Source organism: Abramis brama (assembly GCF_963993115.1).
Source record: "Abramis brama genome assembly, chromosome: 10".
Taxonomy (NCBI): Eukaryota; Metazoa; Chordata; class Actinopteri; order Cypriniformes; family Leuciscidae; genus Abramis; species Abramis brama.
The window spans coordinates 32620743-32647895 of record NC_139972.1 but is presented as its reverse complement, the minus strand read 5'-3'; the positions used below and the strand labels follow the sequence as shown (position 1 = coordinate 32647895).

The window sequence follows — 27153 nt, the reverse complement described above, 5'->3', positions numbered from 1 at the left end:
GACTGTACTGTACTTTTAGTTATTTGACACAGTATACTCATTAGTTGTGATTGTTAGGATATAGAATGAGAGGGGCCAAAAATACACAACATTTTTTCAAAAATACACAATAATGTTATGCATAGATATGCTGTATCAATTCTGAGACACTCTTTTTCATCGTTGTTATGGGAGTGCAGCTTTTCCGGTCACTATGAATCCTGTGCCTTTACTCAAAATAAAATTTTACAAACTATTCTAGTTTCAATTTCTTTATAACATATTGCTTTGTATTTGTACTGTAGAAAGAAGAATGACAGTTTTGTAAATAGTTTACATTTTATGAACACAAAATGTATTTGGGGGGTTTGAAGCCTCCAGATACAATACAGTGAAAGAGGAGAAAAGCAGCTCTCATCACTGAAGACATCATTTACGAGCACAGCTTTGTTACCACAGAATTCAAAGCAACAGAAAAGAAACAAAGTACTCCACCTGCTGCCAGGAAACTGTAAAATGAAAGGAGGCTTTCTGTCATGTTGTCAAGCCATGTGTCTGTCCACCTCCTGAATATAAAGTGTCAGCTATATAAGCAATGTTTTGGTGAAGTCGTTCACACTGAGGTTTGAGCTATTGTCAGAGTTTAAAGGATTCTCTCCAGCCAAGCTGTCTGGTAAAGAAGAAATAAGGTAGGCTTTTCAAACATCTGGCACTGCAGTGTCAATGAAATGCATGGCAGGAAGAACTTGTTGGTCTGTGGTTGTCTGACAGATTTAGGTTGACCCAATTTTCAAGCGAATCTGACATTCATTTATTTTTTTACAGTGTACAGACTCAAAGGAAATATATTTAAATTAAAGCAAGACAGAATTCACAGCTCAACCTTTTGTTCAAAATTATTTTAAAAAGTTGGTAACACTTTACAATAAGGTTTCATTTGTTAAAAACAAATTATTAATAAATGCTGTAAGAATATATTGCTCATAGTTAGTCCCTGTTATTAATTAATGTTACAAAATGAGACCTTATTGTAAAGTGTTACCAAAAAAAGTTTCAATGAAAAACAAAAACAGAGCCATGATGATTCAACCATGATTTAATTGTTTTTAATGTTTATTCTGATTTATTAGCTTATGTTTCAGAATAATCTGAAACAAACTTTAATAACTACGTAATTTGTTGCCTTACAAATATTGCAAGTTTTCAACATGTATGTTATATCTGTTTCACTTGCTTTTACATATTATTGGAATAGCAAAAACATGACCCCTCAATCTTTTCACACATCACTGCTTTATTTCCGGAACAGTCATATGTGTCTCAGTTGTTGGTTAACCAGAAAACATGGTTATCATAATTCAGTATTTGCATTTGTTCCTTTTTGATAATATCTGATGCATAATTTACTGGCAGACATCCTCCAAATGCAAAATGCATGTTCCCACTAAAATACACTATAGCGTTAATTTCTACAAAGGATCAGTAGATGGCACTGTATGCAAAAAGCAAGGATGATTTTGAACAGATTAATCTTTTTGAATGTAGGTATATAAAAACAAGGAGACAATATATATATATATATATATATATATATATATATATATATATATATATATATATATATATATATACATTGTCTCGTAGTTATATATGAATATTTTGGAAGCTGAAGTAACACCATTTGTGTCAACAAATGCAAGAGTTCTGCAAAACATTACAATTTCTGCTTCCTTTCAATCACCTTTGGCATTTTATAATATTTTAAATAATGTATGACAACTTCTGTATTATCCTATTATTAGTAAATTAGAATGTAACACTATTATTAGTAATGAAACACAGAATAATTGTGAATGATTTAAATATCAAGCAGGGGCGTCGGACTGGGGGTAAAACCAGTACTGATTACCAGGGCCCCAAAGGGAGAGAGGGCCCTTGAAAAGTCTGGAATATATTTTATGTTATCTAGATATTTTCATTTCCTAATTAAATTTCATAATGAATGTCAGATGAAATGTAAAATTAGTGTATTGGCTGAATAACTTTGTTGATTGACTGACTGGTCCCACCCCTTGCTAATGCGTCAAATGGTTTAGTCCATCTGCAGGCATTTTGTTTATGTTAGTTAGTTCAGCATCTGGAGGAGCGCACACTTCTGCTGTAGAAATGTCTTTCTCAAAGCAAGGCATCAGGCCCCCCAAAATGAAAGGAACGACATTAGAAGGAAAGAAAACAAAATGAGGGGAAACAATTGGTAACTGACTTATTTTCAAAGAAAGGTGAGCACAATCTAGAACACGAAATCTGCTAAACTGTTTGAATATCTCCGTGATCGTTAGTGCTAAAAATCAACTGAGACAACCCACTGAAAGAGCAGAACATACACTTTCAGATGATAATTTGGTTATACATGTAATCTGAGGAAAAGGCTAAATAAATAAACTGTACACTAACAATGCTGTTTGCACAGCACACCATTATAATAGCCTAAATTGAAACCTGTTTAATTTTAAATTAATAGGCTATAATAATTAGCAATTATATAGCCTACGTTGAGTGTTATATACAAAAAAAAATTGTAATATCATTTAGCTTAAACTTAGTAACCACAGAGAATGTTGAAAGGAGGTTTGAAATGTGTGTGCACACATGACAAATTATCAGGCTACTCTAAGCATTTACAGTTAATAGTTATTGCGCTATAAATATCTAGGTCTACAGATTCATGTGTGCAGAGGCCATATTATTATTATTATTTATTTTTTTGAGGAACATGGGGGCCCATCAGGACTGCCTATGCATAGGGCCCGGGATCTTGTGTTACGCCCCTGATATCAAGTAGGCTACCACAAAATTAAATCAGGTGTCAAATAACTCAATTAGATAATTCGCCAAGAGGCAAATCATAGCGTTTTTGTTGGCGAGTTCGAATACCGAAAAGTAATGAAAGCACTTTTTTTCTTTTTTTTCCTTCTTTTTTTACAACAATACCAACATTACCTAGTGAGCTGGGGTTAAGCAAGCGCAAGAACTCACCAGTTAGTTAACACGGACACCAGTAAAAACCGTAACACCGGCGTCCGACCACGCTCCCATGCATGCACTACCCTGTACTGAAACACCTGCTATATCTAATTACCACAACCTGAATAGTTCACAAACAAAAGTACTACTACTAAAGATAGGGCCTATTATATTCTATAACCATATTAAAAGTGTAGTAGCCTATCATTCCATGCACATTAACGCGCTCATAAAAGGACTGAGCGCAACGGAACTGAACAGTGTTCTCGAGAAGACGTGTTTTGTTGACACGCCGTGTTAAAACACGATGATCAGAGAAAAACGCCAGAACGCGTTCTGTCTGTACGCAACCGGGCGATTGTCTCTATTTATTCTTTTGTTGTGTGAACCCGGGGAGCCGTGAGACCGTTTGACCTGGAATCCCACTGAACACGAGTCAGGAAAGTTAGGACTCGAACAAAACGCTGATGTGATGTTCCCTGTCACCTGCAGATGAACGCTGATGTGGACGCGAGCGGTGAACTGGATGAAATCCTCCAGCAGATCGCGGAATTGGATAAATGGAGAGAAATCTTTAACTCCCGCGGGTAGGGTAGGATACGCACGGGCTCTCTCTCCTTCTGCTGCCCAGAGACCATCCATTAATAACCTGTTTTTACCTTACAGGTTGGACTTGCAACAAGGCTATGTTAAAGTAAGTCTGACGTTGTTTGTTGTTTTCTATTTCTAATAGACGACACTGGATGCCTTATTCGTGGCGTGACCGGTGAACTTCGTTTCTAAGTCTATTGCGCTACAAGCGTTTCGGTTTCTGCAGCTATCTAAAAGTTTACAAAATGACAAATTTGTCATTATTTATCCCCCCCTAATGTAATAAAAGTGGTATGACTTGCCTTCTCTGAAACACAAAAAGAAAATGTTTGAAGATGTAGCCAATATTTCCCATTCATTAATTGATGGTGACTGAAAATGTCAAGCCTCAAAAAGAAATATCAAAACAGAAATATTTCTCAAAGTTATGTAGCCTACATACATTATTCCAGTAACGGTAGGCTAATAGAACGTTCGTTCTAAGTTATCTGGGTTTTAACCCCTTAATGCTCTCAAAACGTTAGCACAAAAACATACATTGTTCATGGAAAGCTTTTCTTTTTTTCTTTTTTGTTTACATTTTGTTTGGTAACACTTTATTGTAAGGTGTCGTAGTTACACTTTACTACATGTACTTACTATAGTAAGTACAGTAGATTATGTATAATACAAGTAACTAACCCTAAACCAAACCCTAACCGCAACTCTCTAGAGTTAGTACATGTAGTTAATTAATATTACTCAGTACTTATTTGAGTACAATGTAACTACGTCACTTTAAAATAAAGTGTAACCTTTTGTTTAGAGAACATTTCAAAGGAATGTTCCCATAATGTTTGCAAAATGATAAAAGGGAATGTTCCCTTCCCTTAAAGTTTGCATAACCAAGATTTTTTTCTTTTCTTTTTTTTCTCTTTTTTTTTTACTGGACGTTTAGGACTATGGAGGACCAGGAGTGCCACTTAAAAAGAAAATGAATATATGAATGACGTTCAGAACATTCAGAAATAACATTTTCATAACTTAATGGGAACGTAAGCAAAACGTTTTTTAGAACAGTTTTGTTAGCTGGGATGGTACATTGGAAATAAATTAATAAATACAATAATACATTAAATAAATTGTAGCCTCTTTTCTTTGAGTAAAAGAAAAGTAATGCATTTTGAAATGGCACAAGTGTTTGGAAATTATGACAGAATTTTGTTTTTGGGGTGAACTGTTCCTTTTAAACAGCTATACATTTAAAAATGTGTCTTACTCTTAATACTTGTGTTCTGATGCATTCTGTTGTGCTCCATGCAGTTGGTTTTTAATGCAGAACGTATCTGTGTGAATATCCCCTAAGTCTTGCAGTCGGAAATGTAACGTACCCTGTGTCAATGTCCTTCTCCTGTGGTTCAGTCTGATTTTTCTATAATTGATACTGCAGACACTGTGCTCTCAGGTGGCTGCATGTCATTTCTCCCATGACATACAGTCAGCCAATCAGACGAGTGTATGCATGTGTCTGTGTGACTGCCATCCTCTCAACAAACTCCGTATCACAGACTGGAGGAGAGCTGTGTGGCTTTGGTACCACATTAACTGGAAGGCATTTTACTGGGCATATTGTTAATGACATGTGTGAAATCGAATCTGAGTGCAATAGTACAGTGCATGTAGAGCAGTCATGACGGATTATCAGGACCTTCTGCAAACCATCAAGAGTTTGCAGCACTCCAGACTGAGCTACATAGAGCTTCTTCAAGAGGAAGTGAAGAGAAGCCAAGATGTGAGTTCAGATCCGCTGATGGCTCATTCAGCACAAACCTGGTATCATCCTATTCCTAAGATTAGTAATTCTGTGCTTTTGGGATTTATGTTAATATTGAAGTTTTCTATGAAAAGCTGTGCTCACAGTTCAGGAAGAGGGTGAGAATGGAAAGAGAAAGCAAGAAGAAATATATTAATATGCTAACCAAGGCTGCATTTATTTGAACAAAAAAATACAGTAAAAACTATAGTATTGTAAAATATGATTACAATTTAAAAGAACAGATTTCTATTTGAATGGTTTAAAATGTAATTTATGGCTGTGATCAAAGCTGAATTTTCAGCATATGTAAGATTTATTTTTACAACTAACACGTTTTTATTCAGCAAGGACACATTCAATTGATCAAAAGTAGCAGTAAAGAAATGTATTTGTTACAAAAGTGATTTCTTCTCAAAAAACTTTTTTTCTTCAGTTTTTTATTTTTCAAAGAAAACATACATTACCGTTTCCACAAATATATGAGGCAGCACAATTGTTTTTAACATTGATAATAATCAGAAATGTTTCTTGAACAGCAAATCATTATATTAGAATGATTTCTGAAGGATCATGTGACACTGAAGACTGGAGTAATGATGCTGAAAATACAGCTTTGATCACAGCAATAAATTACATTTTAAAACATATTCAAATAGAAAACTATTCTTTTAAATTGTAATAATATTTTACAATATTATAGTTGTACTGTATTTTTGATCAAATAAATGCAGCTTTGGTGAGCATATACTTCTTTAAAAATCTTAATTATTTTCAAATGTTTTGCTTCGAAGGTACAATTTTATGTAACAACTGCAGATTTTCACTTTTTATATATTATATTGTATTATGATTCTGTAATCATGTTTCTTCACTAGACTTGTTTTTGCTAAGCGCAATGTTCTGCTAAATGTTCGCACTCTTCATCACGTGTACAGAGACCTAGTGAGAAGACCAAAGCTGATGAGGACAGTGATGATTCATCCAGACCTGCCACCTCGGCCCATCACGTCAGTGCACCAAACAACCTGTTCACAGTGCCGTACTCCATACCTCAAACCCTCGCGGTGTCTCCAAGTCTGGGTGGGCAACCAGTGTCACCAGAGCTGGCAGTGGTGAGTTGTGGAACATGACCCTGTCACTTGACCCTCGCTCTCTTGCCTCCCATGTGTCTCACAACAGACTTGTGCTGTGTGTGTATGTGTGCATGCACCGAAGACAAAAGACGGGATATAGACTCATGACTTATTTATTAGGACTTCAAGCAATAGATCAGGTTATTGTTGTGGGCGTTTTAGAATAAACATTCACCACTGGTCTAAAGTTTGGAGTAATTAAGATTTTTGTATGTTTTTGAAAGATGTCTCGTATGCTCATCATATTAATATATTAGAATGATTTCTGAAGGAGCATGTGACACTGAAGACTGGAGTAATGATGCTGAAAATTCAGCTTTGATCACAGGAATAAATTACATTTTGAATATACTGAAATTGAAAACCGTTCTTTTAAATTGTAAAAATATTTCACATTATTAATGTTTTTACTGTATTTTTGATAAAAGAAACACAGCCTAATTAGACAATATAAAAATCTTTATTATTCCAAAAGTTTGACCGGTAGTGTATAGTAACTACTGCTTATTTCGCTTTGGTAGATTTACCGAACATGGGTGAAACTTGGGGCTGGGCTATTTTGAATTTGGTCAGTAAGTACCCTATAACCTTTAAATATATTAAATATTTTCTTCACCTTTTCTTCAAAAATCCATAAAATATTAAAAAAAAGAATAATGTTGATTATAAGATATTTAAATGAAATAATTATATTACACAATGCATTTCAATAGCTGAATCTGCGTGTTGATTTTTGGGAGTTGTGTTAGCATTCCTCCTTTGGCTCAATATATAAGATTTTACTATCTGTTATATAATGGTTTAAATGGCTTATATTACTGAACTTCTTCAGCAGAATACATCCTCTAGACTCTAGAGCAGGGGTTGGTAGGTAAGTAAGTTTGTCATCGGGCGAAAAAAAATAAAAAATTCGCCACTAGATGGCGGGCCAGAACATAGTCAAAGGATAATTTAAGAAATGAATTGATGAAAAATGCAACTAGAATTGCCTGTGACAGACTGTTACAGTGTCTTTTGTAACTGGTAGTGAGCTGTTACTCTGTGTTAAATCCTGTAGTAGGACTATGAAGGTAAAAAAGAAGCAAAACTCGAGAGCACGTAGATGTGAATTTGAGAACTTGTACAATAAATATTAGTACTTGTATGCTAAAATTTACACTCACAGCTCCAATGTGAAAACCTGTCAAATAAAAATCTGAAGTTGAATGTTGAAATTTGCACTCGCAGACAATAGTCACAAACCTGTATTCTGAATTTGAAGCAGATAAGTAGTCACAAATGTGTAAAATGCCATTCACAGAAATACAATGACAGACACAAACTTGTAATATATATTTGCATTTAATCTTACATTCACATTTGCAGTACAACCTCAGTTTGGCACTTGCAACTTCTCAAATCTGTCACTGCAATTTCAAATTTCTCGCCTTGACTTTTTGCTACTCTTTTCGCGATATATTAGATGCAAAACTAACTTGTGCACTGTGAGTGTAAATGTCTGCGTACAAGTTCGAATATTTATTCTACAAGTTCTCAAATTCACATCTACGTGCTCTCGAGGTTTGCTACTCTTTTACCTTCATATAGGACAGTCATTAACAAAAAGCCACATTTGTGTGGCGGTGTCCGGGTTTTACACTGGATAAATTAATAAAGCGCTAGTGACTAGGGATGAGTTACGATTTTCGAATATTCGATTAGTTGATTTAGTTATATAATATCGAATAGGTTGTGCGATTATTCATGTAACCAGAGGGTGACGCTGCCAATTACGCACCTAAAAGCTGTCACAAAGAACTGGCAAAAGTAATGATTATGAATGTTTCAAATATGGCAAGGAGACATTTTAATTGTTTATTAATAAACTAGTGTTTTCTGTGTCAGTGTCGGCTTCAATAGTGACCGGCCGCAGTAGTGAACACGTCTATAGAGAGAAATGCACATTTCATACGGATTACATAAGACATGTTATGTCATGGCATGTTTGAGTCATGCTTTTAACAAGCTATTTTTTATTTCCTCTTTCCATATTGTGAATAATAAATGTGTATCATTTTAATTTGCTTACACAATGGAGCCTAACTTATTGTAATAATTATTTGACGTAGCCTACTTTTACACTTAGAATTATTCCGTGGCATCCTCACGTACTAAACTGCATTTTTTTTTAATTATTATTATTGTTTGCGTGCTGGAGGTACGCTACTACGTCGTATGCAGAGTGATGTTAACATTTAAGATAGCTGGTGAGAGAAAATGGCACTATCAAAGAGTCTAAAGAGGAAAGTTGACTGTGAAAATAGGGCATACAAAATAGAATGGAAAGACAACAGAAAGTTGTCGCTGTTTGCAAAGAATATAATATTAGACATTTCATGACGGGTGTTTTAGAGGTGTGTCTAGCGATCCACAGATTTTTTTTTCATTTAAAATTAAAACATTGCTTCTAAAACATTCTCATACTTTTATTTTGAAGGCAAAATCATTAAAGACGAAGTGATTGTGAGTAACTGTTGCTGTCATGACAGATCTATTTCAGAACCAGCCGCTATCAAAATAATCTAGCTGCTGGCGCGGGCCAGATATTATTGCTGGCGGGCCAGTTTTGGCTGTTGCCGACCCCTGCTTTAGAGTCTAGGGTCTAGACCGTTAAGATCTTCACAGAGTTTTCAGTTAAAAGTGCAGTAAGCTATTTCTGAGAAACACTGTTGATATTTGAAATCAACCCAAACAAACATTCAGCCTCTAAAATGCATGAACATGAAATGCAAGAGTGGTTGACCCTTTATCATAGTTTAAGTGAAGCAAGACAATGCTTTGTGAAAAATAAATCACCAGCAGCACAGCAGCTCCAGACAAACAATGACACTCAAAACTGTCCTGTTACTATAGCTAACATTACAACATCAGCTTAGTTCTGTGAAACACAGCAAAACCAATGTTACTCACGTATAGAGCAGAAACAAAGCAACCCGCCGTCTGTTTTCAGACCATCCCGCTTATGTCTCTCCAGCGCTGGGAAGCTTTACTAATATCAACGCGGGTCCTAAAGCTCTTGCCTGATCATAACTCTTTTTCCAGTGATATTCCTCTGAACTTTTCTCGTCTTCCTTAAAATCTCCCTCTCTCTCACTCGTTTTGCTCCCCCGTCATGAGTGACACGCCCCCTACTGCTGATTGGCTACAAGTGTGTTGTGGCGCTCAGTCTGAACCACTTTCTTTTTCAGCATTTCTCAGAAATCGATTACTTAATTAACCATTCATATGTCTTGTCTAAAATGGAAAGGAGATAGGGCATTTTCTGTTGCAGCTCCTCAGTTTACCTCTCTATATTAGATTCTGTACCACTCTTGATGCTTTTAAATCTCACCTAAAGAAACATCTCTTTTCACTTGTGTTTCACTGTTTAATTTGTGTAATTTATGACTGTATTTGTTTTGTACTTGGTCTCATGTTCTTAAGATGCATGAAGTGTTAGGTCCTGGGGCTAGTTGCATAAACCTCTTGGGCAGAGGTCGTATTAGACTTTCTCATTGTCCATCATTTTGAATGTGATGAATGTGTTTTCCGCACTGACAGAAGAGGCAATTAAAACACGACATTTTGTGCATGAACAGGCAGATTTAAACAACTCAAATAAATAACAAAATATAATTCCGACTACGATAAGTATATAACATAACAAATTAACTGAACTAAATTCATTCGATGCTCTGTAGGCCTATCTTGCCTGCCCTGAACTCGAATCTTCCTCCTGGTCCGCATCGACTTAAACTGGGTGCTCGTCTGTGCATAATCAAACTCATCAAGGGAGACTGATGCAGAGGCAATTGTCATAAAATTTTGCATCTTTGCCTTGGAAAGACGACTTCTTGTGACAGTTTTAATTTTGTTCTGGAGGCTGAAACCGCACTCTGCTGCCACATTGGAGACCGAAATGACTAGAACCACTTCAGCCAAAGTTTTGTAGTCGGGAAACATTTTTACCGGGGAAGTGATCAGAAGTTTGCAGGACTCTCTTAATGTGAGATTTCCTGATCCTGCACGCACTCGCTTCACCGGGAGGAAATCGTGCAGCATGTGCTCCTTCTGCACCAGTGGCTCAACTGCACCCCTTTGCGTCCTGTAGTGGTCACAGACGTGCTCCAAAGCATCCAGCCCAAAGCTCTTCAATGCGCTGTCAGCGCCTGGATATCGAAATGCATTGAGTACAGTGCTCTGAGACCCACATGCTCCAAAAGGAATCTTTTTCTGATAGATTTGGTGAGCTCCGCGATGTACTCTGTGCGCAAAACTGAAAAGTTCTGCCTGTGTCAGCGTAATGCCACAGAACTTGCCAACTTGTAATGCCTTGTTGAATTCTGTTTCACCTGGCCCATTCATCAAGTCCTCTAGGCTAGCAAGGGTCATGTTCAAAACAGGTTGGTTGTGTAAGATGTTAACATCATCTTTTTGGAACATAAGATTCATCCGGTTCATCAGACAACAGGTGAGTTAGAGCAGGGAATGTGTATGTTTGGATGCACTTTCTAATACTTCTAGCTACTGGGCAGTTTCTTGCATTTTCCTCCTCCTTCAACTCCAATACCAGAGAAACCCGATTGGCACGTATGCCCTTAACTGCCCTCTCCAATGACAGCCAGCATGTAGGGCTGGTCTGAATACCATTTTTTGAGCTTCGAAGCTTCGGTAGTAATGAACATCAAATATTCGAAGCTTCGGAGAGAGGGGGCTGAACATATTCTTCTCTCTAATAAAGGCAGGAATCTCCATGTGTCTGTCTGTCCATTTGCATTTTGATTATTTCGAGAACCGTTCATCCAATCGACTTCACATCACAAGGGAGTGCAGTGTCGCATTTGGTGCAATATAGATAGACACGCGAGACGCGACACGTTCAGAATTAATAAACTTTTAATAAACTACAGAACAGTGCGAGCGGGAAGCGGCGCGCCTCACGCGGGCAGGGCTTATATGCTACGAGAACGGACACTGCACTAGTGATATTAAACACACACACACACACATCTGTTAACTTAAGCAATACTTTTAATAAGGTAGTCTAATATTTTTCTGACTAACAAATTACTGACACAGTAAAGGGTAGATTTAAATAAAGAAAAACGAAATTTAAATAAAGAAAAAAATGGGGGAAAAAATGTAAATAAAGAAAAACGAAAAATAAATGAACGAGCTGTAATAAATAAAGAACACGGTAGCATACTTTCATAATACAAGCTCAGGCATGCACTTCTGTCCATACAAACTCCGCTGTTCTGCGCTCTAGCCAGAGAATACTCCCGTTGCAGGAACACGCAAGCCAAGAAGAAGCAAATATATTTATTAAGTATAACGAGGTTGGGTTCCTTCAACTGTCCATCCTATTAAAAATGGCTAGGCTATATAAGATAATTGTAAAAAAAGAGTATTGTATTTCGCCAGATTTTATAGTGTAAAACATATTCAAGCGCGGATGAGAACCGTTTCGAGGGGGATGCAGGTGTGCAAAAAACAAATGAATATTCGAATGTCAAATTTTCAAATCGAATACCAACCCACCGAACGAATATTCGAATATTCGGGTCCAGCCCTACCAGCATGTAGCCGATGGTTGTTTTAGGCTCAACATGTCGTGTTCCTTCATTTCGTTTAGGAGTTTGTTTAATCGTTTTGTTCGAATTGGGAAATTCTTGTAATACGTGTATACATGTCATTAATAGTGGTGATATATGCACCCATTTCACACACACCACTGAAGGCATCACAGACAGCCAGAATGCGCACCACAGTGAAGCTTTATGAGGTAGGGACAGTCATTCTGATGAAGACGTTGCGCAACTCAGGCCTTTCGACCCAGCATCACATTCGCTCCATCACTTCCCAGTCCACTACCCGATCCATAGCTACACCACAGCCTGACAACACATCTTTTATTTTGATTGTGATGCATTCTGGAGTGCCAGAGGGTATTACATGATTTCCAATGAACACAGTTTCAGGCTCTCTCTCTGCTGAAGTGCCAGGTACAGTATGTGATCAGCATTTTCTCAACTGTGATATTAGTTGTTTCAACTATTATCCCGAAGTATCTGCTGTTGGTGATGCGATCATCCACCGTGCTATTTATGGTCATTACTATAGCCTTCTCCATCTGACTGACAGTGTTGTGGTGGGTGTACGTGTGTGCACTTTTCAGGTTTGGACACCCAGCAGACTGTAACAGGTGTATTAGGTTAGGATATTGGTGGTTGGGATGTTTGTATTTGCCAAGTACAACACAACCTTAAACTGTGTTTGTAATGCCTTGTTACAGGCAGCCTGGGATTTTTCAATATGCTTGACCATTGCCACGCTCTGGTTGACCACCCGTGAAACTTCGATGTGGATATGGCTACCTTTGTGATCATTCAAAGCTGATTTCTGCATCGTTGTGCACCCTCGGACAAATCCGTTACTCATGTCATTTCTACAGATGTCGCAGAACATTTTGCCACCTTCCCTCCTCAGCCACGTGAACTCCTACTCCCTCCTGAACTCCTTGCTGCCGCTTGGTTGCTCCGTAACAGCTGTCGGTGTCTGATAAATGTTGTCTATTTATCCTTCATCCTCCACTGCATCAGTTCCTCTTTTTTCACCTTTATTAACAATGTCACAACTATTTGGCCATTTGAAGAAACTTCTCACACTCAGTTGCCGAGATATTTTTGCAACTGTATGTAGCGGTGACAAAGATGAGACGATACAAGATCATTTTGCCAATGAATATGCACGATTGTCATCAACTGGACAGGAGTGGGAATTACAGTTACAAACTACAATAGATCGCCCTCAATGTAATCTATCAAAATGATGGATGTCCTTTTTTCCGTCACTGCTTAAAATTTGTCAGTAACGAAAAATATTTGGTTAACGAAACTTCTGGCTCGCTGAGAAGGGAATGAGACGCTGTGTCAGCTGCTGACATTATGGGGATGTTCCTCACAGGAACTGGTGTCTGAGACACGCTATTCAATGGCAGACGCAGTGTGATGACATTGCAAGGTGCACCCCAGAGTATAAGAAGGGAACCTGTGAACACATCATCAAATTCGTATCATCTAAAGGAAAACGCGTGGGCATACCCGATGCATGGCAGCGTGACGCAGTGTCTCGTTTCCTTCTCAGGGAACCGGGGTTACATGCGTAACCCTAGACATATTTCCTTTCAAGAGTACAAGACGCTGCGTCAGCTGCTGATGCTATGGGGACTTCATACCAACTACGCTATGCTTACCAATGCCTGCTTGTACTTCTCAAACTAACAACCTAAGCAGTAAGCTTGTAGACCTAAGCCATTAAAGTGTCAATGGGTGAGCAGTACCCTTGCAACACATTGCTCCCATAACAGTGTTAGGAAGGTCCTGAAGTTTCTATGCTCAAAAAAGGAATCTAAACGAGTCCGAGCCATGCTCCAGAAGAGTCTAGACTCCAGAGAGCTAAGCTACCAGTAAATAGACAAGGCCTCAGCTAAGCCCATGACCCACATCTTACAATATGGGCAATGAGAAGGAGCATAACCTCACTTAATGTCCAAACCTGGAGGAGGTGAAAAGGGGGCGAGAGCTTGGGCCTTACCCAACTCAATCATTTTCCTTTTTTTTTCACAGCACCCAGATCTTTGTGTGTGGCTTCTCTATTACGGTGTATCTTCGCTCCCAGTTGCTCAGAAGGAAAGCTACCTTTAGCCACACTCGCCTTTGCTCTTCTCCCCCGGAACTCATTCCTTGAAAGAGCACAGATGATATAAGAGAATGAAAAAAGGGGTGAGAGCTTGGGCCTCAGCCCCATTCAATCACTCTCCTCTTTCTTCGCTGCACCCACAACTCCTCGATCTGTGTGTGGCTTTCTCCTATCACAGCGCCTCTCCTCGGAGCCTTCTGATCTTCTCTCCAGGAACTTGATCCTGGACAGGGTGTAGACGATTTTGGAGGGACCTGAACCCGGCGAGGGATATACTTCCAAAAGGCGGCCGACTGCGTTCTTGCCTCTCTAAACCTGTCCACCACCACAATCCCGAGGGCCAGACGGGCATCAAGAAGGACCGCTTTATCTGACTCCTTGATTCCTGAAAAAAATAAGCCACAAATGCCTCTCCATCACCACCATAGCAACCATGGCTCAGCCAGTAGAGCAGTCCACTTGCTTAGTGGCACAGAGAGCTAGAATGGCGTGTTTGTACACGTGCCTCAAACACTGGGTTCCGCGAGGGCGCGTCCCCATAGCGTCTGGGAACAAAAGGGAACATTGCCATTACATTAAGACTTGTATCTTAAGAGCTAGTCTGACCAACTAACTGTGTTGGGTAATCAGTCTTACTTTTTGGTATCAAATTAGACTAATCTACGTTTTTATGTAACTGACTTAAAGTTATTAACAGTCTTAAAGAAAAAAAAACTTGTAAGACTAGTCTAAGCTGTTTATGCAAAGCACTTTGGCCAACATGTGCTGTTTTTAAATGTGCTATAGAAATAAATGTAATTATGATTTTTATCCTAAATAAATAACTAAATGTACTAAGTTTTTATTTATTTTTTTATTTTGACTTTCATTTTGCTTTATCACTCATACAGAGTTTAAGAAGTATTTTATTTGGGAACACCTTCCATATATTCAACTACGAGTGGAAGAAATCATTCTTCAAGTTTCGTGAGCCTTTCTCTGATACATCATATGCTCTGGAGACTGAGAGGGTGAGTATGAGATTGAACTTTATCTGTCATTAATCTGTTATTGTCATAGTTTTGGCTATAAACCACTGGAAACTGGTAGGATATTGTTTTAAAAAATTCAGATTTGAAAATTCATATTAAATTACTTGATGAAGACACAAATGTGCACCTTTCTCATTTAGTGTGTTAGTGAGGGGAAAGTGTATAACTAGAAAAAAATGGCAAATGGAAAACATTATGAATCAAAATTGGACGACTGCTTATGATGAAAATGGTAAAAGGAAGATACATTTGGAGTGATATACGTTTGCAATAATTTAGTACAGGGCTCCGTACTAAAAAAACATCATACATACTATTTATAATAATGTGTTTAAAAAAAAAAAAATCCAATTTAAATAAATCACAGGAATCAGTGTACAATGAACTGCTGGTTAACATTGTGAAAAAGTAGTACACATTCTTATTACGGAAATAATATACTTTAAAAGAATATGAAATAAAATTAAATCTTCATACACTTAATTGCATGTTATTTACAATTAAATAAAAATAAATTAAATGCAGTGCTCAGAAGTTCTCAAAATGCCTGCTAATGCTGGAAATGGAAAAAGACTTCTAGTAAAGCACAAACTTGAGACAGTTGATGATCACTTATGCATGATCACGTTAATAAAGTTACTTCCCCTTTGCCAGAACTGCAAGTTATATAAGTGAAGAAGGGTTGTGTTACGAGCTTTGGTAGATCACCTCTTTTCATGGTGAAGCCATGACTCAGTATGTTTCTGTTTGATTGGCCCGACACCATTGTCTGAATACTGCATCACTTCCCGCCACCTCATGATTGTATAATGAGCTTGAAATGTTGCCACTTTCTTAACCACAGATCATTGGTACGCTAAGTAAATATGTTTCCCATTATCCTCAGGTAGTGAAGTGTGGCACATACCATTCATTAGCAGATTACACACTGGCATTAGGATACTACGAGAAAGCACAATTATATAAATAGCCCTCCAGCAACTGGTTCAAGATTTACTTTCTCCATCAAACGATTGCAAATTTAACAGAAAAAACACTTACATTGCATTGCTCATGAAATGGTTCATAAACTGAACACTTAGTGTTGCATACCATTAAAACTGTCTCTTATGCTCACAAGTATGCATTTACTATTTTCATATATTTTAATTATAATTTATTCCTGTGATGGTAAAGCTGAATTTTTAGCTTCATTACTCCAGTCTTCAGTGTCACATGATCCTTCAGAAATCATTCTAATATGATGATTTTCTGCTCAAAAAAAATATCTTATCACTGTCGAAAACTTTTTTGTGGAAACCAGGATACATATTTCCAGGATTATTTGATGAAGAGAACGTTCAAAAGCAAAAGAACAGCATTTATTTGAAACATAAATCTGTTGTAATATTGTAAATATCTTTACTGTCACCTTCGATCAATTTAATGCAACCTTGCTAATTAAAAGTATTATTTTCTTTAAAAAATGTGTACTTGCATTTACTGGTCGCTGGTACACACCATTTTAATTATGGCTTTTGGATGAATTATGTTCATGTTTGTTGTAGTTTTTTCATTAATATGAAAATATCCTGCATTCTGAAAAGGCAATTACATTTAAAATAATTTGGCATGTAGAAATTACTCACTAACATGGAAAATTTGTAAGAGAAATCTGGCTGTTCTCTTGCAGGGAGGAGCCAGTGCTATTCAGATGGTGGTTCAGGCTCATATTATTAAATGTTTGCTCTTCAACCAGCCAGGGAACTCCGCGTGCACAATGCAAAGGTTTGTTGTTGTCATGAAGTTTGTATCATTTTGTATGTTATACAATTATAGCAGAGGGGAAGATTTCAGATTTTCATTGAGGAACGACTTGAGGAACGACTTCTCTCTCTCTCTCTCTCTCTCTCTCTCTCTCTCTCTCTCTCTCTCTCTCTCTCTCTCTCTCTCTCTCTCTCTCTCTCTCTCTCTCTCTCTCTCTCTCTCTCTCTCTCTCTCTCTCTCTCTCAGTCTGCTGGAGGTCGGGGAGAAGGAGCAGAGGAGGGCGCTGGCAGCCGCTCTAGCTGACATCTTATGGACAGCTGGCGAGGAGCAGACGGCTACCGTCTCCTTGGTTACGTCAGAGCGCTGTTTCACCCCCCACCTCAACTACAAACTGGACAGCTTCACAGAGAGGGTACGTGTTGGGGGTAATGTGAGTTATGTAATCAGATTACTTTTTTCAAGTAAAGTAATGCAGTAAATTGTACTGTAAGTGCAGAGGCGCTGTGTGTGAACATGATGATTATTGTAGTTCTAGACTAAATTTACTCTCACTTACATCTCACTTGCACAAAAACACATTCAGTATCGCTCAAAATAAATAAAAACAGTGAAATGCAAACTATTAAGCAAACCTGCAATAATCAAATGTTTAATAACGCAAATATACTTTATGTATTTAATGTCACTTTTTTAAACAATGTCTTTGCTGCTGACCTTTGATGATCCAATTCAACCATACTAAGCAAAAATTGCTTTAGATAAACTTCACATTTGTGTTTTCTCTTTTTTTTATGTTGAAGTAAGAGTGTTGAACTTTCTTCTCCTGCGCCAATTCACTTTTGGTGTAAAAGGGCCTTTATATTTGCCAAAAATAAAACCTTTTTTTTTTTTTTGGTTATTCAAAAATTAACAAGTAAGTCAGGTGAGAAAAAGTAATGCAAAAAGTAACCAAGTAACACAGTTACTTTTTTGGGCGTAATGCAATATTGCAACACATTACTTTTAAAAGTAACTTTCCCAAACACTGTAAATATGTTGTAATTGTTTAATGTTTTTTTTTTTTTATTCCACAGTTGCAGCTTTTCACCTTTAAAAAGAAAGAAGATGTTAGATCTTTTATATGTGAGCACATCCAATGTGTGGGTAAATTTATTTATTACAAATTATTATTATTAATTTTTTTAGGAAATACTGTTTGATTAATGCTTTATATTATGCATCAAATTTGGCTTTATGTTGTATTAAGAACTTTGACCTGAATGTTTGTAGTTTAAGGAAGAAGGAAGCCATGGAATTATCCTTTTTCTGTACAGCCTTGTCTTCTCCAGGACTATTGACAGGTATGTCCACAGAAATACATAATCATTCAAAAGTTTTCTTAAAAGAAATTATTTATATTCAGCAAGAAAGCCTTGCTGATCAAACGTGACTGTAAATACTTTTCATTCATTCAATCACCATTTCAGTCGTATCCGACTCGTTGGCCATCTCTTGCCATACGTGAGAGACTGTCCATGAATTTTCTTGGAAATTATTTTTTTCCATGGTAGGTCGCCAGGTCTTTCCCCAGCGCTCCCTATTACATGACTCACACACATGCATTCACACCTACGGCAATTTAGAGTCTCCAGTTTACCTATACTGCCTGTTATTGGAATGTGGGGAAAACCGGAGCACTGCAAGAACATGCAAACTCCACGCAGAAAAGCCTCCTGGCTCAGCTGGGACTTGAACACAGGACCTTCTTGCTATAAGGCGACAGTGCTACTCACTGAGCCACTGTGCCAAATACTTTTACAAATGTTAGAAAATAGTTAGTTTTAAAAATCAGGCAAAAAAAAAAATCTGATTAAAATAGTAATATTTCACAATATTACTTCTTTTTTTTTACTGTATTTTTGATCAAATAAATGTAGCCTTGGTGAGCATAACATCTCTCAAAAACATTAAAATATCTTACCAACGCCTACTTTTTGAATTGGTAGAGTACTTATGAAATATTTTTAAGGATCAATAATACCATCACTAATAATATCATAAACACTATAACATACATCTCCAGTGTCAGAGAAATACCTCAAGATTTTACCTCAAAATTGAATGAAATGAGTGAATGAATTAAGCATAGTCTCTGAATTTGTAGGATACGAGCAGACTTCGATTGTACCACCACTCATCTTTTGCATTTGAGCTTGGGGAACTTTGTTTGTCGACAGGTAAAGTTTTTGTTTAATTGATTTTTTTGTCTTTTGTCCCTGTGACTTCTTAGTAGCTATTTAATTGCTTCATATTGTCTCTGTATGTATTAGGCTTTATTAAACCTGCTGTTGACCGGCCGTGCTTCCCCTCATGTCTTCAACGGTACGTCACTTAACGATGAGAAAGACCAACCGCTCGCCCACCCGCTCCACGGGGTTCTGACTCGCAGTCATGTTGGGTATCTCCTCTGGAACAGAGAACAAGTCAAGCATGCACAGCTCCCCCTGGTACAGTACCACGTTTTCCTATGTGTTTTCTAGAGGGCTTGGGGGATTTGTCACCTTTCCCATGTACAGAAAATAGAAGTGTATTTCTTCTCTCTCAGAACAGTCTGGGTTTTTGTCCCATCATCTTTGACACCGGATCTTACTTTCTCTGCAAACTTTGCAGTGGGTTAACTTAGGTAACCTAAGAATAAATGCTGTAAATTACAAGATACTTGAGCCACACTGATCAAACCCTTTGGAGAATTTCTAGGCACTTTTCAAAAACAAGGGCAGTTCTCTGAGAAACATACTGTATGAAATGGATCCATTGAAGCTGACATTCTTGAGTACACAATAGATCATTTAAGGCACCTTGAAATGGATCCCTAGTTGTTCTCCAAGGACTTTAGAATACTTTTAAAAAGAGTACTTGTGAAAATAATATAATGAATGTAATGTTATTGGACAATTGCAATGGTTTAATTTTCTATTAAATGCATCTGAAATTTAGAGAGCTTTGACCTATTTAAGTAGACATGCACAATTGTAATTACTCTCAAGTAGGACTTAAGTACGTCTTTGTCATAATTCTATTGTCTTTGAAATGTTTAAAGTGTACTGCCAAATGTATTGTCAAGCATTTATGGTAAACTAAAATATACTTAATGCTATATAATAATGTACATTTTATTCTATATTTAAATATTTGTAATTACACATTTGTAATGAAGTTGCAAATTAGAACATTTAAAATAAATGAGCTTTAAATGTAATATTGAAGAACACACTAGACTTATACTATACATGTTTTACATGTGCAAATGAGCATTTTATCAGGCTCCAATTTTTAGGTTTAGTAGTCACTTTAATGGTAATGAGTTAAAAGGTTATTAATCAGTTATTGAAATACCTTATTTTAAAAAATGTCACTGATAAGAGTAAATGTAAAAAAAATATATTTTTTTTAAATGGACAGACTTGGAGGTTTTAAATAAGTCTTCAATCTAAATATATACAGTCAAACCAAAATGTATTCAGACACATTCAACATTTCTCACATTATCAGTTTATTGTCTATAGTTTAGAAAATGGTAATAAAATATGACAAGAACTCAGTTATCAAATCAGTTGATATTTCACTGGTTTTGGCCATCCTTCTGTTAGACTGTCTCACAAATGAATTAGGTTGAATAGCTGTCAGCTGTTAAATTTAAGTACTCAATTAGATAATACCAATTTAGGTAAACCAATTACCAAGCAATGCTTAATTTAGTTCAGTCTGTGGTGTAAAAAGGTCGCATTAGCAATTAAAGAAAAAACACTTAAGCAAAACATGGTCAGGTCAAAGTGTCTGAATAATTTTTGGTCCTAAATTTTTTATAAATGTTACTGGTAGTCCACAGTATGAAGAATTTTTGGGTATAATATGTCACAGTTAACTTTATTTTGCTATCCTCACTTACATAAATGTACAACAAAGAACAGTAATGTAAAGTGTTACCTAAATAAATAACTATATTATATTTTAAAAGCATTCTTCTGTTGAGTGGATCCCTTTTTTCCTAAGGTGGGCAGCATGCTGAAAACCCCCAGGCTGCCTATCTGGGTGTGCAACATCAACGGCACTTACAGTGTTTTGTTCAGCCCAAACCGTTCGTTGCTCTCTGACTGGAAGATGGAGCATCTTTTCCAGCTTTACTTCTACAACGGCCAACCGACTCAGCTCAACACAACAGTGCTCACCATAGGTACAGTCAATAGCTAAACCCATATCTCTTACTCATTGATGCTGCCTGCCTGTTATATAGTTGTGTGAATCAAAACTTTTAATATAGTATTGTATTGTATTGCTTTTTTTGTATTTCAGATACACACTCTCATCACTGGGAGGCTGAAAATAAAGACATTCAGGGAGACCTAGAGAAAAAGTTTCCATCTGTAGAGATGACCATTAGGACGAAGTGGGAGGGTGCTGTAATTGACTGGAATGGGACCGTGCCTTTTTTCTGAAGAGGTTTGCACCTGATATCTAGCCCACCTCTCGTTTTATGCTCCTTTAAAAGCATATTATATAGGCTGATATTGGTTTTAATTTTGGCTTAATTTTAACTTTTAATTTTGAATTGAATATTAATAACATGATTTACAGCTTCCCGTTTGACCATTTAAACATATGAACATTTAACAAAAGTGAAAAACCAAACATATGCAACATCTTTTGATTGTCAGCAATATTATTTAAATCTGGTTTACACGTCCCATAGATGTCTACTACTTTTCTGGTGTTTATAGTTTATATGATCTAGCTTCCACACTGTTTTTGTCCTTCCATTTGGATCTGATATGGGTTGCTAGTATCAAGTCTCAAGACTTAATCGCAAGTCAAGTGTCAAGTCATGATGGAAAAGGCTTGTGTCTCAAGTTACAGGGTTTAATCAATTTAAGTCAAGATCTTAATTCAAAGCCTTGCTAGTCTTTGATTCCTATCTGGCATTAAACATGTTTATTTTATTTTTATATAGCTTCTGTTTATGCTTATCAATGTTTATATGTGAATAAAAGCCTAAATTAATTATGTTCAGTGTATAAAGCGATTGTGTATCTTCAGAACATTTGGACTAAACCACTTGTTTTAAGATCTCTTTATTAACTTTTTGAAGCGTTAAAGTGGTAGTTGCGTAGCTGTCTATGGAGAGACAGAAATCGCTTAGATTTTAGTAAAAAGATCTTCATTTGTGTTCTGAAGATGAACGACAGTCTTACAGGTTTGGAATGTCATGAGGGTGAGTAATTAATGACAGAATTTTCATTTTTGGGTGAACTAACCCTTTAACCAACCCGTAAACCTATCCACACCACCAAACCTGTCCTAACCTTACCCATATCCCACCTCAACAGTAGCAAAATTGTTTTACAATACAATATGAACATTCGTGTGTTACAATACAATATGTGACCGAAGATTGCCTAGACACTACGGAGCTGCAATATTAAGAGCTTTACAAGTAGCAGTATTTTATAACTGATGATTGAATCAGGGCTGATAAGATTTTCTGAATCTGGTAATAACAACAGAGGACCTAAGACAGAGCCTTGTAGTACTTCACTTCCATTTGACATTAAATATAAGAAATAAATAGTCAAAATGCTCTGTAAATGTTCTTCTTTGATGTAGTTTATTATCAAAGGCTAAATTGACAATATGATATACACTTATGACAGAATTATAGTGCATTATAGAAAAGAAATAGAAAAAATATCTTTCATATAACTGAGATACAGATGTACAAATACAATATTACCAATAAGAACTTTCAAAACTTGCTGTGTCTTTCTAAAGAAGGTTGACTTTATCAGTTAACAACATCTAACATTCTAAGCATATGTTTATTCCCTTTACAGATTTTACTCTTTTAGGTGTGTAATAAAATGATACATAAATGGCTCTTTTTCAATACCCGTTGATATGTAATTTGAGAATGGATAGTCAAAACAGATCTGAACGTTTCATTTTACACAATAGTATTTTAAATGTTCAAATATTTAAGGTGTATAACCTTGAACTATAAGAGCCAGATTAAGCAAAGTATTGATCATTTCAAACTGCCTGCTTGTTAAGTGTCGATGGCTCCATTATGGCATTTCTTTTACATTAATCTCTGCTAATGGAGTAACAAAAGCTCTAACAGAAATCTCACAGCATTTTAATGATAACTGATAAGAATATAGGGGGTAGTGTGTGGTTGATTTAAAACAACAAACAACGAAAAACACTGAAGCAATGAACGTGAAACTTTACAACATGTTAGTAGAAGATATGAAGAAACGACCCAACAATATACTAGTACATATAATACATTTGTTTTCCACTCAAATACAAGGATAATAAAATATTTTAACAGGCCTTTCACACCAGGCTCTTAATACAGACATTGTGAACATAATTCTCATGCTTTGAGTCTGTTCTTTTACGAATGTCCGCCTAGAATTTCCTCCAGGTTGATGTCTTTCATCCAGTCATCATTGCTCGAACCTGATTTAAGCAGGGAGTCGATGAAATCAGAGTCTGCGTTTAACCCTGGTACCGTGTTATCATCCTCCGGTAGGAAGTCAAAGGTCAACCGGCCTGCTCGGTTGTTCTGATAAGTTGCTGAGCTTTGGCTCAGCCCTCCAAATGTGGTCGGGCAACCCTGCTGTTCGGGGGAGGACTGGGTCAGGCAAGTCACCCCAGGCAGTGGGGGTATTCTAGGCTGACTGGATCTGGGAGCAGAGCTTCTGATCGAAGGGTTTATGGGTAGCAGGCTAGAATGAGGTGCCACCTGGTTAGGTGGGCAAATAGACCTCGGAGGAAAATTAATGTCACTTTGTGGGGTCACTGTATTAGGGAGCCTTTTGACATCTAGTCCTGGTAGAGCTCCACTCTGTTTGGCACTGGTTGCCCAGCTCAAAGCAGTGTCCATCCTGCTGGTATTGGTGCTCATGTCACCCAGTCTTTGCCCCAGCAGGGAGTCTTGACTGACACTGGTCCTCGCAGTGCTTGATCGAAAAGTGGCACCCTGGTTGTTTGTCCCATGGAACTGAGGCTTGTTTTGCTGATGCACCATTCGGATCAGGCCGCTGGGTTGCTGTCGTAGCTGGTTTGCACAAGCTTGAGGACCTGTGGGTCCTGAATTAGGGTCTTGTCCAAGCGGAAATCTTCTCTCTCCTGAAGAGGGCACCATCTTAGTACCCTGTCCACTGGGCAGGTGGCATGATAAAGGTTGCATGTCACTTTGGTCTGAGCCATTGCCTGTTGAATATGTATTAAAAAAAAATTGGTGGTTTAAAATTCTGATTTACCAAGCAATATCACACTATAAATGTCTAATATCTGAATTAAGGTTTGGTGTGATTCCTTAATCCAAACATGAGTTGAATGAATCATACTGTATCATCAGCATGAGTATAATTTATTTCATTTACTTTAAAGGTAGTTCAATCATGACAACTCTCGGAATGGTTTTAGGATGTTATTGAATATGACAGTGTTAATGTATTTGGTCTTGGTGAAATAGATCTGTTGAGCAAGTATGGACTTGCTACTGCTAATAGATACACAGACACACTCAGTAGCGTTGTTAACCACCACGCAAATGCGTAGGGCCCTGCAGGTTTGAGGGGCCCCCTGCTGGCCAAGCAATTAAATCAGTTGATGACTGCTGACCTCAGTTATTACATAAACATTGCTTCCTTAACCAAATTTAGAATGATCAGCAAACAATGTTTGCTGATCAATGTTTATATGTGAATAAGCCTAAATTAAATCTGCTCGTAATTTAAAGCAATCGCGTCTCTTCTTGGATTAAGCTGCTTGATTCATGATTCTTAATGGACGTTTTGAAGCGTCAAGAGTTTCAATGGAGGGACAGAAATCTCTGAGATTTCATTAAAATAGGCTTTCTTCACATTTGTGTTTCGAAGATGCACGAAAGTCATATGGGTATTGAACGACATGAGGCTGGGTAAATTATGCCATTTTCATCTTTGGGTGAACTAACACTAACCAATTCGGCGTGCGTGCTTTGGCGCTGAGCCAGAGACGGACGCGCTCAGTACTTGTCATGTATCGCAACTGTGCAGTTTTTTTGTTTTGTTTTTTTTACAACAACAAACGTTTAATTTAGGTTTCTTTTAAATACACGTAGGCCTAATACTAGGAAACAATTCATATTTAGTTTGTAAAATACACACTGATGTCTATGGAAGCGGCAATTAAAACTCTTCTAATCTGACACCGTGTTTTATTCACGTCAGAAATACATTCTGTAGGTAACTAAATAGTTTACTTTTATTATTCTACACAGTTCACTTGCCACTTGCTTTCATGTCTTTTGGGAGAAGTGGATTAATTTGCATGTTCTCTGCACTGCAGAGCAAACTATCACATGGCGGTGCCGATCACCTGTTCTCATCTAACATGATCATTATAAAAGTGTTTAAAAGACAAAATACAATCACAAATGCATATTTGAGAATCGGAATATCAGATAGCCTATTTCACAACAAGAAGACGACTGTTCAAGATAAAACCAAGAGGTTTATTTTCTCATAGCTAAATGAATAGCTAATATTGAAGACAGTGGACAAAATGAAGGCTCTTGATGAATCCAAAACCAAGAAGGTTTATATCTTAAAGCTTAGGGTGCAAGTACCAAAGTGTAGACAATTTTTGTCATGCAGTTTAAAGTAAAATAAATATATTTTTTAAATGGCTTACATTCAAAAGTAAAATGTAATGTTGGGGAGTGAGGTGTGGGGGGCCTGAGATCCTGACTTTGCTTGGGGCCCCCAAAATGGTGAAATGGTTCAGAGGAAATCTGACAGAGCGCTGTAGGACACTGAACCAGACTATCTAAATTTTAAGCCAGCAATCTCATTGGCTAAAGAATCAGCAGAAGCCAATTAGCTTGTGCAACATAGTAAATGATGCGATTATTGGCAGATTGCATGTAAAGGACTTATCAGCCTGCACCATCTAGAACTTCATGACTGAACTAGATATTTCCCATATTACATGACATTAAAAATACAACCCACACCTGAGTATAAGCTAGGCTGTTGAGCTCCAACTCCATTGCGTGGGTGTTTGTAGTCTGGTGGAGGTCGTGTTAGATGACGACTGAACTGATCCTGCGTGCTCAGTTTCTCCTGAAACATTTACAGAAAAAGGACATCATTTAGAAGTTTAGGAATAAAAACTCCAGATTACAACTGACCAAATAGTCAGAGGTCTGTCATAGGATCACAAGTGTTGGGGAGACTGGGGCTAGTTGTCACATAGGAAAGTTTCACAAGTGCTGTAGAGCAACTAGCAATAATGTATTGACCAACACCTAGTTCAAAACGGTCCTAAATTAAAATAATTTTAAGCACACTAGCGTTCAAAAGTTTGGGATCAATAAGACTCTTTTTTTTTTTTCTTAATAAATCCACATTTTTATTCATCATTAAACTGGTCAAAATTGACAGTAAATACATGTATAATGTTACAAAAGGTTTCTATTTCAAATAAATGTAATAATAATAATCAGAAATGTTTCTTGAGCATCAAATCGTCATATTAGAATGATTTCTGAAGGATCATGTGACACTGAAGACTGGAGTAATGATGCTGAAAATTCAGCTTTGTATCACAGGAATAAATTACATTTAACAATATATTCAAGACAGCCAGTTTTCAAACTGTAATTATATTTTACAATATAAATGTTTTTACTGTATTTTTTATATTTTATACAAATACAGTCTTGACTTAAATACAAAAATATGTGTGTGTATGTGTATATATATATATATATATATATATATATATATATATATATATATATATATATATATATATATATATATATATATATATATATATATATAACAATTGGTTACACTATACAATAAGGTTCATTAGTTAACTACCTTGGTTAACATGAACTAAGAATGAAAAATATTTCTAAAGCGTTTATTAATCTTAGTTAATATTCATTTCAACATTTACTAATACATTATTAAAATCAAAGGTTGTATTTGTAAATATTAGTTAATGCACTGTTAACTAACATGAACAAACAATGAACAGCTGTATTTTTATTAACTAACATTAACATTAACAAAGATTAATAAATACTGTAACAAAT

At 36.7% G+C, this 27153-nt stretch overlaps 2 protein-coding genes across 2 annotated transcripts in view; one reads left to right on the top strand and one right to left on the bottom strand.

Moving 5' to 3' along the window:
* The first annotated feature begins 2168 nt into the window (after window positions 1-2168).
* On the top strand, window positions 2169-21710 carry mindy4b (MINDY family member 4B). Its single transcript, XM_084125893.1, has 13 exons — window positions 2169-2258; window positions 3496-3590; window positions 3670-3697; window positions 6325-6501; window positions 15132-15251; window positions 16945-17039; window positions 17265-17430; window positions 18092-18157; window positions 18288-18358; window positions 19162-19234; window positions 19328-19504; window positions 21051-21231; window positions 21351-21710. The coding sequence occupies exons 2-13, from the start codon at window positions 3496-3498 to the stop codon at window positions 21491-21493; spliced, it is 1392 nt and encodes a 463-aa protein (XP_083982019.1). The 5' UTR covers window positions 2169-2258; the 3' UTR covers window positions 21494-21710.
* A 930-nt stretch (window positions 21711-22640) lies between these two features.
* The window catches only part of maml2 (mastermind like transcriptional coactivator 2), a 70542-nt gene continuing 66029 nt past the window's right edge, over window positions 22641-27153 (bottom strand). Inside the window, exons 5-6 of the mRNA XM_084125892.1 lie at window positions 26062-26170; window positions 22641-24272 (exon numbers count right to left, since the gene is read on the bottom strand). Of these exons, the coding sequence (XP_083982018.1) occupies window positions 23452-24272; window positions 26062-26170 (930 nt within the window). The 3' untranslated portion in view covers window positions 22641-23451. The remainder of the gene's footprint in view (window positions 24273-26061; window positions 26171-27153) is intronic.